Below are 17,615 nucleotides of genomic sequence, written 5' to 3'. Positions count from 1 at the left end.
CTGAAAACGGTCACTGGGTTCTGGTCACACTGCTACCTTTTCTTGCTTTTTTGGACTTCAGGGATGATAATGGCTTTCTGCTGTTGTTAGCAGTGGGTGCCTCATAATCCCTTATTGATTCCTTGATTCTGCTAGAACTCTGTAAATAGTTTTAAATTAAATTCTCTTCCGGGAAAACCCTTTGGGTCTTCTACGTGCTACCTACAAGAACCCTAACTGATAAAATTAGCTTTTACTTTCAGGTACCTCAATCAGGTAAGGCTGTTTCATTCATATTTGTGCAAACAAATGATAAAGGCCTCATTAGATGAAGAAGAGTTCGCTTTGGCCACAAGGAAGTGGGGCTGGGTGCTTGGAGTCTCCCAGTTCTCAAATCCCTCTCAGTAACTCCACTCCAATTCTTGGGGTTCCATTCTTTCCCAGCATTGTGCTAAATTGAACATGAAAGTCCTGCTGAATTGGTGAATTCAGTCAGTGGAGTTTGTTTTTCAGGTACTTCGGCCTTATGTCTCTAAGAGATAAAAGATTCTTTTAGCTCAGTTTGTGCTGTGAGATATGTCTAGCAATTTGAATTTGTTATTCTCTCTTTTAAACTGGCCAGAGCCAATAGAAAAAGCCATCTAGTCTTCCCCCCCAAATTGCTCATATCCTTTGTACTCATGACAGTGAGAGCTCGGTTCCCCACAGCCTTGCCCTCAAAAAGCACTTCATTTTAAATGATCCCAGAAGATATTTTAATGAACTCTTTCTCCATTGTTTGCTGTTAGCTGCAAGATTTCCTTTACTGAATACTAGTGGAATTTTACTGCCTTCAGCCTAAATTGAGCCAGATGGCCAATTCTAGGTTTGTCCATTTCTTTAAGGGTCTATTTACTATTTGCAATTCCATTCCCTGATATCAAAATATGTTTCAATCAGCATACTTGATTTCAGGCAACAGAAATTGCCTTTAGGTAGCTTAAGCCAGAAAGGAAATTTTTGGAAGCATGATAAGTAGCTCACAGATTCCATTCTTGGAAAGTGGACAAAAATGGAAAATGTCTAAAAAGAAAAGCTAAAGTCATGCCAAATCAATAGTTGGGTTAGGATTCTACTATTGGATAATGCCACAGATATTGATGGCTTTCCTGTGTCACTGAGCCTGTGAATAATTTCTCAACAGTTTTTGCATATTGGTCACTTTCTCTGGATCCAAGTGTCAAAATCCGAGAATGGAGCCTCTGATAGACTGAGCCTCGGCTGAGCTGCTAGTGAATGCACATGAGCCTGTCTTGCCTCCCACCAATGTTCACACAAGAGGAAATTCTTGCTAAAGTAAAGGAGCATTCAGTTTCTCATTAGCTAAAAATTAAGACAAAAAGCAAATGAAGAAATCAGTGTCTACTATACTCATCCTGCCTACCTGATTCTGTGAATGGTAACAGCCCCTTTGTGGGGCCAATGCTTGAAGAACAGTGAAGCCGACTGGCTGCAGTTCTTGGCCAAAGTGATTCAAATATGGAAGTAATGACTGTTTACACCAGTGATGGTTTGGACATGGTGATGGGCGTCATTTAGAGTCTCAACTCCTCTCTCCCTTTTCTCCTTTTCCCTTACACCGCAATTGGTCACAGAGCTTTGTTGATTCATATTTCCCACTACCACAGAGGTTTGATAATTTCGTTTTTTATTTTTAATTTTGGCTGATTAGTTAAATCACTAAGTGGCCTTCTTAGTGTCAAACAGTAATAACGTAATACTGAGACCAGGTAAAAGGAAAGGATGTTCTTTTTAATTGTTATTTTATCGTCTCTTTCTTTTTCATTGATAGTATTTTTCTTTTCTCTGCTTCAACTTTTATTTCCCTGAATTGCCCAATTTTAAAAATTATACATTTTGTCACAAATAATTTCTTCCATTTTCATAAAATTGATTACTTAGTCAAGGATGTCATGTTTTGATTCTCATTATTGAATTAATGCCATTTTTGTATTAACTAGGGGCATGTTCTGCATTTCTTCTGGAATTTTACCAACTGATCTAATAATTATAGATTTCACATACAATAAGCTCTTCAATTATTCTGGTAGTTGAAGATTTATAAAAAGCTTATATATATATATATTTTTCTATTCTGGAATATGAAGCTCTTTTTAATTAAAGTATAATTGACATACAATATTACATTAGTTTCAAGTGTACAATAGTGATTTGCCTTTTTTTTTAATTTATTGGGGTGACAATTGTTAGTAAAATTACATAGATTTCAGGAGTACAATTCTGTATTACATCATCTATAAATCCCATTGTGTGTTCACCACCCAGAGTCAGTTCTCCTTCCATCACATATATTTGATCCCCCTTACCCTCATCTCCCACCCCCCACCCCCCTTACCCTCTGGTTGATTTGACATTTATATACCTTATGAAGTGATCACCACGAGAAGTCTAGTAATCATCTGTCACTGTTCAAAGTTATTGCAATATTGACTGTATTCCCTATGGTGTACATTATACCCTCATGACTTATTTATATTATAAGTTTGCACCTCTTAATCCCCTTCACCTTTTTTGTCCATTCCACCCACTGCCCAGCCCTCTGGCAGCTATCAGTTTGTTCTCTGTGAGTCTGTTTATTTTATTTTCTTCGTTCATTTGTTTAGTTTAGATTTCACATAAAAGTGAAATGATACAATATTTGTCTTTCTCTGACTTATTTCACATAGCGTAATACTCTCTTGGTCCATCCATGTTGTCTCAAATAGCAAGATTTCATTCTTTTTTAATAATGAGAAATATATATATATATATGCTTTATCCATTCATCTGTCGATGGACACTGAGATTACTTCCATATCATGGCTATTGTAAATAATACTACAGTAAACATAAGGGTGCATATATCTTTTTGAATTAGGTTTTTCATTTTCTTAGGATAAATGCCAAGAACTGAAATTACTGAATTATCTGGTAGTTCTATTTTTAATTTTTTGAGGAACTTCCATACTGTTTTCATAGTGGCTGCACCAATTTACAACCCCACCAACAGTGCACAAGGATTACCTCTTTTCCACCTCCTCGCCAACAGTTGTTTCTTATCTTTTTGATGACAGCCGTTCTGACAGGTGTGAGGTGATATCCTTGTGTTTTTACCTGAATTTCCCTGATGATTAGTGAAGTTGAGCACCTTTTCATGTGTCTGTTCACCATCTGCATATCTTCTTTGGAGAAATGTCTGTTGAGGTCTTTTGCCCATTTTTGAATTAGATTATTTGTTTTTTTGATGTTGAGTTGTATAAGTTCTTCATATATTTTGGATAGTAATCCCTTATCAGATATATCATTTGCAAATATCTCCCCCATTCAGTGGCCTTTGTGTTTTGTTGATGGTTTCCTTTGATGTGCAAAAACTTTTTGGTCTAATGTAGTCCCATTTGTTTTTTATTTTGTTGCCCTTGCCCAAGGAGACACATCAAAAACTGTATTTCTAACACTGATGTCAAAAAGTTTATTGCCTATGTTTTCTTTTAGTTTTATGGTTTCAGATCTTACATTTAAGCCTTTAATCCATTTTGAGTTTATTTTTTATTTTGTTTTATTATTATTTTTTGAGTTTATTTTTATATATGGTATAAGAAAGTGATCCAGTTTTTCCAACACCATTTATTGAAGACTTTCCTCCATTGTATATTCTTGCCTCTTTTGTTGTTAATTTAATTGATTATTTCTGAGCACTCTATTCTGTTTCATTGATCTATGTGTTTTTGCACCAGTACCATATTGTTTTGATTACTATAGCTTTGTAGTATAATTTGAAGTCAGGCAGAGTGGAGTCTCCAACTTCAATTTCATTTACTTTTGCTCTGGTCTTTATTATTTCCTTCTTTCTACTAACTTTGGGTTTTGTTTCTTCTTTTTCTAGTTCCTTTAGGTGTAAGGTTAGATTACTTGAGATTTTTCTTGTTTCTTGAGGTAAGCCTCTATTGCTACAAACTTCACCCTTAGAAAAGCTTTTGCTGTGTCCCATAGATTTTGTAACGTTTCCATTTTCATTTGTCTGAAGGCATTTTTCTTATTTCCTTTGATTTCTTCACTGATCCACTAACCAACACATGTTGCTTAACCTTCCATGTGTTTTTTCCAGTGTTCCTCTTATAATTGATTTCTAGTTTGATACTATTGTGTTCAGAAATGATGCTTGATAGGATTTCAATCTTCTTAAATCTATTGAGGTTTGTTTTGTGGCCTAACATGTGATGCTTCTGGAGAATGTTCATGTGCACTTGAAAAGAATGTGTATTTTACTGTTTTTTGCATGGAATGTTCTGTACATATCTAGTAAGTCCATTTAGTCTAATCTGTCCTTATGGCCAATGTTTCCTTGTTAATTTTGTCCGGATAATCTATCTATTGATGTAAGTGGGGTATTTAAGTCCCCTATTATTATTGCATTACTGTCAATGTCTCCATTTATGTGAATTAATATTTGCTGTATGTATTTAGGTGCTGTTATGTTGGGTGCATAGATGTTTACAAGTGTTATCTCCTCTTTTTGTATTGATCCCTTTATCATTTTATCTTAACCTTGTCTCTTGTTATAATCTTTGTTTTAAAGTCTATTTTGTCTAAGTATTGCTACCCCAACTTTCTTTTTATTTCTGTTTGCGTAGACTATCTTTTTCCATCTCTTCACTTTCGGTTTTTAGATCTGAAATGAGTCTCTTGTAGGCTGCATATGTGTGGGTCTTGTCTTTTTTTTTTTTTCCAGTCCATTCAGCTACCCTATGTCTTTTGAATGGAGCACTCAGTCCATTTATATTTAAAGTAATTGTTGATACATATGTACTTATTGCCATTTTCTTTTCATACTGGCTTTACAAATGGTTAGTTTACTACATTTGCTATGCATGTTTGCCTTTACTAGTGAGATTTTTTTTTTTTTTGCTTCATATACTTTATTATTTCTAGTTATGGCCTTTTCTTTTTCACTTAAAGAATTCCCTTTACTATTTCTTATAATACTGGTTTAGTGGTGATAGGCTTATTTAGCTTTTGCTTGTCTGGGAAACCCTTTATCTCTCCTTTAATTCTGAATGATAACCTTCCCAGGTAGACTATTCTTACTTGTAGGTTTTTCCTTTGATCACATTGAACATATTATGTCACTCCTTTCTGGCCTGCAAAGTTTCTGCTGAAAAATCAGCTGATAGTCGTATGGGGGTTCTCTTATACATAATTAGTTTTTCTTTTTTCTTACTGCTTTTAACATTCTCTCTTTAAGTTTTGACATTTTAATTATTATGTACCTTGGTGTGGGTCTCTTTGGGCTCATCTTGTTTGGGACTCTCCTTGCTTCCTGGACTTGGATGTCTCTCCTTTGCCAGGTTAGGGAACTTTTCAGTCATTATTCCTTCAGATAGGTTTCCTATCCCTTTCTCTCTCTCTCTTCTCCTTCTGGGATCCCTATGATGTGAATGTTAATACACTTGATGTATAAGCCTCAGAGTTCCTTTGTGCTATTGTCATTCTTTAAAATTCTTTTTTCATTTTGCTCTTTCAGTTGGGTGACGTCTACTATCCTGTCTTCCTGATAGCTGATATAGTCTTCGGTGTCATCTGATCTGCTGTTGATTCCTTCTAGTGCATTTTTCACTTGAGTTATAGTCTTCAGTTCTGATTCATTATTTTTTACTTTATTTTTTTCCCCTTTCTTCTGCCTCCTCCCCCACTCTGGTTCAAGCCGTTGTTTCTCAGTCTAATTGTGTAGGACACAGCTCCCTGGCCCATGCTAGTATTATGAGCCTTGCACTCCCCGCAGCTGAGGCAGTCGGTCACTAGTCATTGGTTGGCCGCTCACAGTAGCTCAGGGCAGCTCTCACTGGCTGCCGGCCACTTACGCTGGCCACCAGCCACTCATGGCAGCACACAGTAGCCCACTCATGATGGTTGCCGGCCACACACGCTGGCTGCCGGCCACACACGCTGGCTGCTGGCCACACACGCTGGCTGCTGGCCACTCATGCTGGCCACCGGCCGCTCATGGCAGCGCTCAGCAGCCTGCAGCAGCTCACATCACCCTCCGGCTGCTGACCGCAGCCCAGCCTCCAGGGAGAGCTGTTGTGCACAATCTCAGCTGTAAAGGGCACAGCTCACTGGCCCATGTAGGAATTGAACTGGGGACTTCGGCGTTAGGAACAGGGCACTCCAACCACCTGAGCCACCAGGCTGGCCCATGTTTTGCATTATTTATCTCTTCATTGAAGTTCTCATTGCATTGAACCACTGTTCCACAGTTTAATGAGCATCTTTAATGACTGTTATTTTGAACTCTATCTAGTAGGCAGCTTACCTTCATTTCGTTTAGTTTTTTTTCTGGGGTTTTGTCTTATTCTTTTTTTTTTTTGGTTGGAACATATTCTTTTGTCACCTCATTTTGCCTGTTTGTTTCTATGCATTAGGTAGATCAGCTACATCTCCTGGTTTTTAAAAAGTGGCCTACTGTAGAAGGTGTCTTGTGAGGCCCAGTGGTGCAATCCCCCCCGTCACCAAAACCAGGTGCTCCAGAGGTGTTCTCTGTGTGGACTACTGTGGCCTCCTGTTGTAGCTGGGCCGCAGCTGCTATGGACACACTGACAGTTGAAGCTTGTCCCTGGCTGTGAGGCCTGGCCATAACTGTTGTGGGTACACTGGTGTGCAGAGCAGCCTCACCCCAGTGCAGGTGGCTGGTGGTTTGACTGCAGCTGCTGCTGGTGTGCTGGTGTGTGGATGGGCCTCTGGTGTGGCTGCAAGGCCCAACTTCAACTGTTGCAGATACACTGCTGTGCACCGGTGCTAACTGAGGCTGCCCACCAGGTGTGGTGAAGCAGGGGCTGCTTTGAGAGGATATCAGTGATGGCTGAGGCTCTCCACTGGAAGTGACAGGGCAGGAGCCACTTTGGAGGGTGCAAGCTGCAGTGGGTCCTAAGGGAAATGCCACTATGGGGTGAACAGTGTTAGCAGGTTAATGAAGAGTTTCAGAAATGGTGGCTGCGAGTGTCAGAGGAGATAAGTAGAAGGAGAGTAAAGAAAGGAAAGAAATATGGCACCCAACAATACTTCTGTCCCTGGAGGAAGTTTGAACAGATCCCTGCCCCTCCAGCACACACTCTAAGATTAGTCAATGTATCAATCACCTCATGTATAACCCAGGTGCTTTTCAAACCGTTGCGTCTACACTGGGACTTGGAAAGAGCATGACCTTGGTTTCCTACAGCGCTTTGGCTCTTCCAGATGTAAGCCCTGCTGGATTTCAAAGTTGGATGTTATGGGGTTCCTCCTCCCAGCGCAGGTCCCCTAAGCTGGGGCTCGGATCCGTCGCTCTTGGGGCGGGGGTGGAATCTCTGAGGTTGTAATATGTCTCCCGTTTGGGATATTACACAGGGAGTGGGGGACAGTGTGGATCCTGACTAAATTGAGTCTCTGCCCCTCCTACCCATCTCAATGTGGTTTTCTTTATATCCGTAGCTGTAGAAAATCTGTTCTGCTAGCCTTCAGGTCGTTCTCAGAGCTCGCTGTTCTACACGTAGTTGTGGTTTTGTTGTCACTGAGAGGCAGTGAGCTCAGCATCTTCCTACCCTGCCACCTTGGTCCTGAAGTCAGGAGACTTGCTCTTGAATGCCGGTTTAGCTTGTCTGTGAAATGTTGTTTCTTGTGGTTGGTGCACAGTTCTGGCAACAAACATGAGTCTAGATCGCCATATCATTCAAAAAAGCTTATATTTCTGCGAAAACCTTCCATTTATGAACCATTAAACATTGTGGATTGTCCTAGAATATCCCAGCATCCCCCTGGTGAACATGAATTTGTCTTCACTGGTGAGTCCAGCTGCTCCCTTATTATCCACGTATGGAAACAATAAACAAGTTTCTCAATTAAAAGGAGAGGGATGATCTTTGGGGATGTTTTAAGTGAGTCACCAAGAATATGCAGGAACCATGAAGTTAAAACACATGTTGATATCGGGCTTTCTTTTTTCACCACCAACCTATAAAATAGCTAGGAAACACTTCTCTTATTGCAATACAGCCATGAAGGGGGCATGAGTGAGAACTTAAATCCTTCTTGCTGTGTTTGTGTATCCTCTCGCTTCTTTACCACATACCATATCATATGGTATATGTATGGTTACAAATACCTTATTTCCAATTCCAGAGAGAACAATTTGGCTTTTGACTTATATGTTGTCAACTAGCCGATTAAATAAGATTTTCCATTTTTTAAGAGGTATTAGGGTGTTGTCTAGATAAAATATCTGTCATCATATCACACTAGTACATCTGTTGACTAGATTTAACTGAACCTAAAATTATAAGGTGGTTAGGACAGCAGATTTGGAATGGGATGAAAAACAAGGCAGGCAGCTCAAGGAGTCTCTATTACTTGTGGTGTTAGCTTAAAAAATGACATTTATAGTTCAGACGGGTCCTTTCATATTTAAAAAGGAAGTCTTAAAGTATCAATTAATTTTAATGAGCAGTCTCTCTACTGATATATACATATATATCCCTAATGACATTCCAACTGTATTTATCAACATCTGGAAGCAGTATCAGGAAAACCACATGCTTAGTTCCTAACTTCAAACATTTTTTGAAAGGAACCTTTTGTAAATTATGGAAAGAGGCTATGAATAGTTACCAGAAAAACATACTTTTCAATATATTATAATGTTATTAGGGAGTCACATGCATGAAATGCAACTCTGGAGTGATTTGGAGCTTAGAAAAAAATATCAGTGAGAATGGAAATAGATTAGAAGAGCTGAATATACTATTGTGCTCACTGAAAGGCTCTGTCTCTATCTCTGTATCTTTCTGTCTTTCTGTCTCTGTCTCTCTGTCTCTCTGTCTCTCTGTCTCTCTGTCTGTCTCTCTCTCTCTCTCTCTCTCTCTCTCTCTCTCTCTCTCTCTCTCTCATGTTTTAGTGGCCACACAACTAGCACACACTCCAAAGATGAGGTTAATTGATCCTTAATCTTTGACCAATCAGAAAAATGGGAAACTTTTATTGACAAGTGAAAACTTTGAAAATCTAGATCTGCATGTTGAGAAGCATGGGAGAAGTGGATGGAAAAGGAAAGAAAAGAGAAGAAAGGGAAAAGAGAACATGTGCTTCAGAGGAAAAACAATACCAACAAAAGTGGCACACTGGTAGACAGGGAGTTGAGAATACAATGGTAAGAAATAAATAATGCAGAACTGTGACATATGACATACATCAGAATTCATGAATTTGCTAGTTCATTAAACATGATTCATTCAAACCATGTTTAATGAGTTAATAGTATGTGTCTGCTGCTAGGAGAATCTCGGAAGAGTCAGAGGTGGATAAATACTGTCCTTGTCTCTGTCCTCTAGGTGCTCATTGATGGGTGAGGATAGGAGAGTGTGGATACATTATAGGTGAGATGCTATTAGGTTGGTGCAAAAATAATCGCGATTTTTGCAATTATTTTTAACCTTTTGAACCACAATTACTTTTGCACTAACCAAATATATCCACGTAAGTGTTACAGTGGATGCACAAAGGAGGAGCTTATCACTTTTCTTTGAGAAGTAAGGAGAGAAGGCTAGAAAAAGATCCATGGAAGAGGTGACATGAATTGAGCCCTATAGATTATGTACTTCTTTATAGTTTCTGGCATAGTACAGTGGAAATGTGAAAAAAAAAATCTTACCAACTCCAAAAGTAGTGAGCATAATGGTGCCTGAGCCATCTAAGAAAAGGTTTTATGTTCATTACAACTTGTGTGTGCTTTAAGACTTAATTTAGTGACTCTGTCTGCTTTGTCAACCTTCTTCGATCACCCGATTTGAACTGTCCTAATTTGAATTATGACAGTACCTTGGACCATTTTTAGTTTATGAACCACCCTTAGATCATACTGCTTTCCACTGCATATAATTTCCCCCACTACTGGATTATAAATTCCCCAAAGACCTCGAAACATTTCTCTAGTAAATTCTGGCATAAGGAATTGAGTTTACAGTTGCAAGATAGTGAACAAATGTGGTAAGACTCTTGTCACCTCAAAGGATGATTCTTTGATTTTTCTGTAGAATGTGATACTCATTTCTAAGTCCTTCTCTATTACAGAATTGTGAATGTCAGGTTCAACCTGTATCCTAGCACTTCTTTAACTCATTAATGAAAAATAAGCACATCTGGATGTTAGTGAAAAAGATTGTAGGTATTAGTTTTGGACCATGTAAGCTTTCAGAAAAATATTACCTATGGTTAGAAAATACACTTAGGGGAAATTGTGGTTCAGCCCTAGCCCTAGATTTCTGTTCAGAGTGGATCACTGAAGGAGAATGGAAATCATTTACAGTGGTATACAATTTATCTGAATGCCACTTCGTCGCTGTCCCATCTTATGAGAAAGATGGATAAGGCAAATGTCCACAGTCCTGTTCTGCCTTTGGAGTCTGTGATGTGTTTTAGGTTCTGGTTGTTTACAGCTTTGATTCCTTGAGTTGGCTGCACATTTGGATTCTTAGATCCTAGCCCTCCTGAACCCGAATTTCTGAGCACAGGGCCAGGGAATCTGTATTTATATTAAAGTTCTCCAAGTAATTTGATTGATGAGCCAGGTTGGTAAGCCCTGGTGAATAACAAGCCATTTGTATTACCTAAATTGATGGCATTGATTCTAAAATATAATAATGTGAGATGGACTGTTTCCTCATTAAATTAATTCATTGGTTAATGTTGATGAACAGGAGAATATCCAAAGACCCTAGGTTTAAATTTCTGTTTGCACTATGGGATTCATATTTCCACCTAATGATGCAGGGCTCAATAATTTTCTCTCTGGGAAATTCACCTTACCTGTCTCATAAATTTCCTGTGGGTGGGGAGATGTGTTTTTTCTGGTAATTGAGAATGTAGGTCAGAGTGTTTGTGAAAACAACTCTGCAAATGGAAAATGTTGTAGCATATAAACTCAGGATATGATTACTATTGCTATTATCTCTGCCTACTAATTATCTGAAGACCAGTTCATCCACTAAAACCCAATTCTTAAATTGAGATTGCAAGGAATTTATAACCTTATCTGACTAGCCATCATTAGAACAACTTTTCTTTTAATGTTTACACGGTCAAATGTAACCAGTGCAGAATTATACCATACGGCTGAATAGGAAACACATATAAAAAGTGATCCTCTTTGGACCATTCTACATTCTTTGGGAAGGATGAGGACAAATAATAACAAATGCAAGAGAGAAGCAATTTTAATTTACTAAAAATTAAAGAATAAAGGAAACTCTTATAAAGTTTATGAGCTTTATAAAGTCTTATAAACTAAAGTGCCTTGGAGATTAGTTTTGATTTAATGCATTTTTAAAAATTGTATTGTCAAGTAAAGGAAATAAGGAATAATTAAATGTTTTTAAAAGTTTAACCTTAAGCAAAAAATGCTTACAAACTCAAATTTAGACCTTTAAAAGACAAGTATAAGTTTCTCAACTAAAAGGAATGAAGAAGAAATTCTTCCTTCTTAAGAATCTGATAATGCCTTAATAAGCAACCTCCCAAAATATTTAAATTTTCAGAAAAAAACCCATGAAAAATACACATAACCCTGGTATCCAGATAATCAGAAATCGCAGCATATATTGAAACAAATGCACTAGTACTTAGAATTGGTTGAAAATTATCATTGGATTCATTAAAAATTTTAGACATTAAGGGAAGATACACTGATATTTTCTACGTTGTTAGTATTTTAGAGAGACTTTGCATAAAGAAGTTTTGCTAGCTACTGGACATTCTAAAATATTTCCAAGAATAAAATTGAAATTACCATACTGGAATTAGAATTTATAATTTACAAAGATGCTATAGCTATGTTTTCCCACAGTGAAATTCTTGATAAGAGAAATACCCAAAATCATGGCTACAGAAATCAGTCAAGACATGCTCTTATGCTAAGAAGTTGAAATAAAATTATTCTTGTCAAACTATAGTATAATGATATTAATTTGATATTATAATATCTCTTTATTTTAAAAGTTAGGCATTATCTGTAGTTTTGCTTTTTTACAAATAGAATGAAGTTCAATAAGTAAGACATTAAAATACGTGTTTCACCAGCAGAACTCCACTCCGATCTGAAAATTTAATTGATTTTTAAACAACATTAATGGAATGTTGACTGTCTCATTATGCTTATTTAATAAGGGAAACAATTAAAATATGGAGCCACAAAAACAGTGACTACTGGAGAGTTAAGAAATTCACATTAGCCAGTCAGATAGCCAGATTTATCAGTATATTTTAAGACAATATTTTATTTTCCTGGTGCTTATGTATGTAGAAATATTATTGACCCTTATAATTCATTATCTCTATACAAAGAAGGAAAAGAACAAAAAATACTAATTAATAAGACGCGTTAATTTTTTAAAATGTATTTGCTAAATACAGACATTTTTTACAGGGTTGTAGAGCCAGCTCTTGTTAAATATATTAAGTAAGAACTAGTTTTTAAAGGTTGGAAATTCTAGTTATTCATTCTGAAAGGACATTTCTCATGATTTTACTCCTTGTTACTTATTTTCACTTAAGCAGGTCTACATTTCTTTGAACCCTATAGGTGAGGAAAATAGAATATGGTATCAAAATTTTCCTTAAGTTGATAGAGTTCAAGATGTGGTTAGCTGGGCAGGAGCCCACAGTACTCACAGTATGGAGGTGAGTTTGCTGGTTTAGATACTAGCAAGAGTGAACTATTACCTTGACTCAGTTGAAGGTGGATAAAGGCAGTACCTAGAAAAGGGGAAAATTTAAACTCAATGGTGTGGAAGCCCATTCAGAAACATTTTCTATGAACAATGGGAGGGCCAGCCTCATCATATTCCTGTTTACTGATCCACATCTGCTGGAATGTGGACAGGCTGGCCAGAATGGAGCCCCCGATCCAAACGGAATACTTCCGCTCTGGTGGAGCTATGATTTTGATTTTCATGGTACCGGGGGCCAGGGTTGCGATTTCCTTTTGCATCCGGTCGGCAATGCCAGGGTACATAGTGCTACCGCCAGACAACACAGTGTTGGCATATAGATCCTTGCGAATATCCACATCACACTTCATGATAGAATTGAAAGCTGTCTCGTGGATCCCACTGGACTCAATGCCCAGAAAGGAAGGCTGAAAAATGGCTTCAGGGCATCGAAAGCGCTCATTCCCAATAGTGATCACCTGCCCATCAGGAAGCTCATAGCTTCTTTCGAGGGAGGAGGATGCAGCAGCACTGACCATCTCTTGCTCAAAGTCCAGGGCCACATAGCACAGCTTCTCTTTGACATCACGAACAATCTCCCGCTCAGCTGTGGTGGTGAAGTTGTAGCCTCGTTCTGTCAGGATCTTCATGAGGTAATCAGTCAAGTCTCTGCCAGCCAGATCCAGACGTAAAATGGCATGGGGCAGGGCATACCCTTCATAGATGGGCACAGTGTGAGTAACGCCATCCCCAGAATCCATCACGATGCCTGTGGTCCGTCCAGAGGCATAGAGGGACAGCACGGCCTGGATAGCCACATACATGGCAGGTGTGTTGAAGGCCTCAAACATGATCTGAGTCATCTTTTCCCTGTTGAGCTTCGGGTTGAGAGGTGCCTCGGTGAGGAGGATGGGATGCTCATCCGGTGCCACACGGAGCTCGTTGTAGAAAGTGTGGTGCCAGATCTTCTCCATGTCATCCCAGTTTGTGACCACTCCGTGCTCAATGGGGTACTTCAGGGTCAAAATACCTCTCTTGCTCTGGGCTTCATCCCCCACATAGCAGTCCTTCTGGCCCATGCCAACCATGACTCCCTGGTGCCGGGGACGCCCTACCATGGAGGGGAACACAGCCCGGGGGGCATCGTCACCGCCGAAGCCTGCCTTGCACATCCCTGACCCATTATCCACCACCAAGGCAGACAGGTCATCATCAGTCATGATGCTGGCTGGAACCTTCCAGACGGCTGGACAGAAGTTAAACGGAGAGTAAATACCTGACTATGGGGTGCAAGAGAGAGAATGAACAGGCTGAAAACACTCCAGAACTGCCTCCAGATAGGGGAGACTGTGCTGTGATGACAGGTATTTAAAGGTACGGACTGGCCCCACCCATTCCTATCCCACCACTTCTCAGCATTTCTGGGTGGCGTTGCCTTTGAGGTAATAATGATGATGATGATTATATAAATCATTAGTAGACCTTCCTTCATAAAGAGAAAATTGACTACCAACTGGCTGTATCTCAGGTTACTGTAATTAGGCAACCCACACATGGCTGTCGGGCTGTTTTGGTGAGGTCTCTAGATAACTAGGATGACGCGATGGGGGATATAAAGCAAGATGAAAGATAGCTAGTGCTAGGGGTGAGCAGCACTGCCAGAAAGCCACTTCCTCCTCTGTTTACCCTCTGGCTTCCTTTCCTACATCCTAGTTTTAACTTTTCATTCTCAAGATGTTATTCTTATGAGCAGTCTCACTCTGCAAACTTCACATTTTCAAGATTTTTTTCCCCCATTACATTTCTAATCCCACAGGATGTCATCATGATAGAAAAACTGTTTTAATGAATGAAAATAATGAATTACCAAGGGTGGCATGACAATTGTAGTTATAATGTGTTTGTGTGCAGAAATTAAGGATATTTAATAAACTTCTAATCCATCAGAGATGGATTAGAAGTGATCAATTAAGTGGTCAATAAAGTAAACTACTACAGATTTTTTTCTTGATACAAATTTCTAATAACCAAATTTCCCTTAGCACTACTATACCTAGATAGTTTACAGAGCTAGGTTTTCTTGGTCCATGTTGAGACTACATAGAGGCTGAATGTCCAACTATCTTGCATGCTTTATTAATTAAAATGCAGATTATAAAAGTTTTATTTGCAATAACTCTTGAGTTATACAACAACGAAGGATATTAGTGATATGCTACAGAGGAACAACAATTAAGAAAGTTCATTACTTTGCTTCCATATGTGTTAGATGAATAAGATATAATCCCCCTTCAGCTCTTCTAAAATAAAGCAGTTTTTTATGACCCAATCTGAGTTCTCCAAAATCACCTTTATTTTCCTTCCTTCCTTCCTTCCTTCCTTCCTTCCTTCCTTCCTTCCTTCCTTCCTTCCTTCCTCCCTCCCTCCCTCCCTCCCTCCTTCTTTCCTTCCTTCCTTTAATAATGGTCACTCTGTAAGAGGTAGCAGTAGCCCTGTACAGGACAGAACCGCACCCTCCAGTTCAAGGCCAGGAGGACTAGCCAGTGTCTCTGTCCACAAACCTCTTGGACAATCATAGCATCACCAAGCTGTGAGTGTCTAGACCTCCTCTTTGTCCATAGCTTGATATCAAGTTATTTTCTTCTGGATTTATCCAGTGCTTTCCCCTCTAATCTGCCTTCAAAACTTTCCTGCTCATCATCAGTCATGGTCGAATGTGTGTTTCACTACAAAATCCATAGTTTTGCTTCTTTCCCCACCAGGACTGTCCTTTCCCTTAATTTTTTCCTCTAACTGCAAAATCAATTCCTCCTTCACCAGAATTAAACAACTCACCTTCAAACCTTCACACTGAAAGTTTTGTGATCTTCCTTTTCATGTCGCTCTACCAAGCTTTTGATTAAAACAATATTTTATTGCTTCTGGGAATCTCAATCTCTTCCACTGCGTGGATTGCTCTGAGAATAGCTCTTACTGGACATTTGATACATGTTGAGTAAACGAATACACGAATGGGTACATAGCGAGATTTTTCATTCCACACTCTGATCTATTCATTGATAGATAGGTAGAGCTGACCATTTATTTTTGGGTTAAATACTATCTAATGTTTATATTTCATATTGAGAAACCGGCTTACTCATATATTAAGAACTGTAATTGTTCGTTCAGAAGAAGCCTCTAACATGTGGCCTTCATAATTTCTTATGATAAACCCACCAATGGGAATTACTGATAATAGTTTATAGTGATTTTCTGTTTAATACATAGAACTTTGTAAAATAATGTTACAATTTTAAAGTGCAGCTATTTTTCCTGCAAATAAAACCTGACTCACCTTAAGGTTTCTTCAGGCAGGTGGACACAAGAGGGAGAAAGAAACGGCTTTGGTGATGTTCATCTTGGCTAGAGCAGGATGCACTTGGAAGGATAATCTGGGAGAACGAATTGTTTCAGTGGGGCAGCTGACGAGCTCCCAGGCCCCAACCTGTGCTAGCCTATTCCTGTGAGCAAGACCAACTTTCCCTCCACAGGGTGACAAGGCTCCCCTAATGTTTAAAAGGACAAAGGTTTTATGGATTTCAATTTCATACCCGTTCTTCCTAACTCTTAAAATATGTGATGGATCGGCTTTTGGCTAGTTTGACTGACTTGTAAGCAAAGTTGTTAAGAGGCAGAATGGATTCCTGTGTGCAGTAGATCAACCCTTGAAAATGTCTTGACTCTAAGAGGAGAAAAAAAGGGAATGTTATGCAAATGGAAGCATCAATATTCACAGCAGGTCAGCTACTGCTGAGGCGAAGCACATATCATCCAAGACTGAGACACATTCCAAGTTTTTTTCTGGTCCTGAAAGGTGGAGAAAAGAACAATAAAATTTGTGATCATTGATCACTTAGTGTGTGCCAGTTCCTTTGCTAAATGTTTTACACATACCATTTCTTTAATCCTCATGACAATCCTTTCAAGGTACCTGGGATTATCATCCTCATTCACATCCCAATAGCATTGTTCCCACTCTGCTCTGTCCATGCTCCTTGCAGGCAAGTGAGTTTAATGTGATCTGAGAAACTAAGGAGGAGCATGCATTTGGAGGGGTGGGATGGAAAAAAGGGTAATTGGAAGCCTGTGTTCTGTGGGGCCCTTTCTTGTATTGGGGATGGTGTGGTATCTACAACAGAGGAAAAATACTGTGTGGCTGAGTTTCTTTCATTACATGACAAATGTCCAAATGTAACAAGTCTTTAGGAATTTAAAAAGGAATACAATTCAAAAGATGGTAAGGCTGGGAGGGAGGTTCTATTCTTCATTGTTTTATTGAGGATGGGATATGGTGGAATGGGTTTATGTTACAGAAGGAAAGATTTTAGCTCAACAGGAGAAAATTGCAGAGAATATGCTAAATTGTAATTCTGTTTTCTGGTGCACTGTCTGTTGCTGCTTTGAAGGGAAAATTCAGAGGTCTGGCTCTTGGAATTTTCTCCTGTTTTGGATGGACAGGTCGAAAGAGACTGGACTGGGTTTTTAAATGACTTAACATAGTCTAGGGCATTTCCCACCCTCTCCTTAAAGCAGCAAGCCTACCCTTATGAGGAAATGGATGCATTTTGACTTATTCAGAACCCTTCCTTCTGAAATTGGTTCTTTGAAAAAGGACATCTAAAGATGCTATAAGAATTTGCCCAAGGAAAGCATTGGTAGAAGTATTCAGAGCAAGTCCTCCTTTAGTTCCATCCAGCAACAAATGGAATCTGGGTCAAACTAGTGAAGTATCAGAAATAGACTTTGGGATTAAAATAAAAAAGAAAGAATTATTTTGTTGATATCTCTGGTTAACATCAATAATAGTTTTAGTTCGAACCAAAAAGG

The 17,615-nt window shown here is 38.9% G+C and overlaps 1 protein-coding gene and 1 long non-coding RNA gene across 3 annotated transcripts in view; one reads left to right on the top strand and one right to left on the bottom strand.

The window, feature by feature from the left end:
• The window catches only part of LOC141570426 (uncharacterized), a 615,584-nt gene that overhangs the window by 126,188 nt on the left and 471,781 nt on the right, over positions 1–17,615 (top strand). The gene's annotated exons all lie outside the window — the stretch shown is intronic.
• ACTBL2 (actin beta like 2) lies at positions 12,608–13,966 on the bottom strand. Of its 2 annotated transcripts, XM_019743335.2 has the most exons (2): positions 13,838–13,966; positions 12,608–13,711 (listed from the first exon to the last, which is right to left on the bottom strand). In XM_019743335.2, the coding sequence occupies exons 1-2, from the start codon at positions 13,964–13,966 to the stop codon at positions 12,836–12,838; spliced, it is 1,005 nt and encodes a 334-aa protein (XP_019598894.1). In that variant the 3' UTR covers positions 12,608–12,835. The 2 variants fall into 2 exon arrangements, with proteins under 2 accessions (XP_019598894.1, XP_019598883.1); XM_019743324.2 differs by having other exon boundaries at positions 12,608–13,966.

The sequence above is a fragment of the Rhinolophus sinicus genome, linkage group LG03, assembly GCF_036562045.2.
Source record: "Rhinolophus sinicus isolate RSC01 linkage group LG03, ASM3656204v1, whole genome shotgun sequence".
NCBI classification, from domain to species: domain Eukaryota; kingdom Metazoa; phylum Chordata; class Mammalia; order Chiroptera; family Rhinolophidae; genus Rhinolophus; species Rhinolophus sinicus.
Note: the sequence above shows the minus strand (reverse complement) of the source record. Positions and strands in the feature narration are given on the sequence as shown.

Coding starts and splice junctions, on each gene's coding strand:
- ACTBL2 (XM_019743324.2), bottom strand. CDS start 13,966: ATGACTGATGATGACCTGTCTGCCTTGGTGGTGGATAATGGGTCAGGG.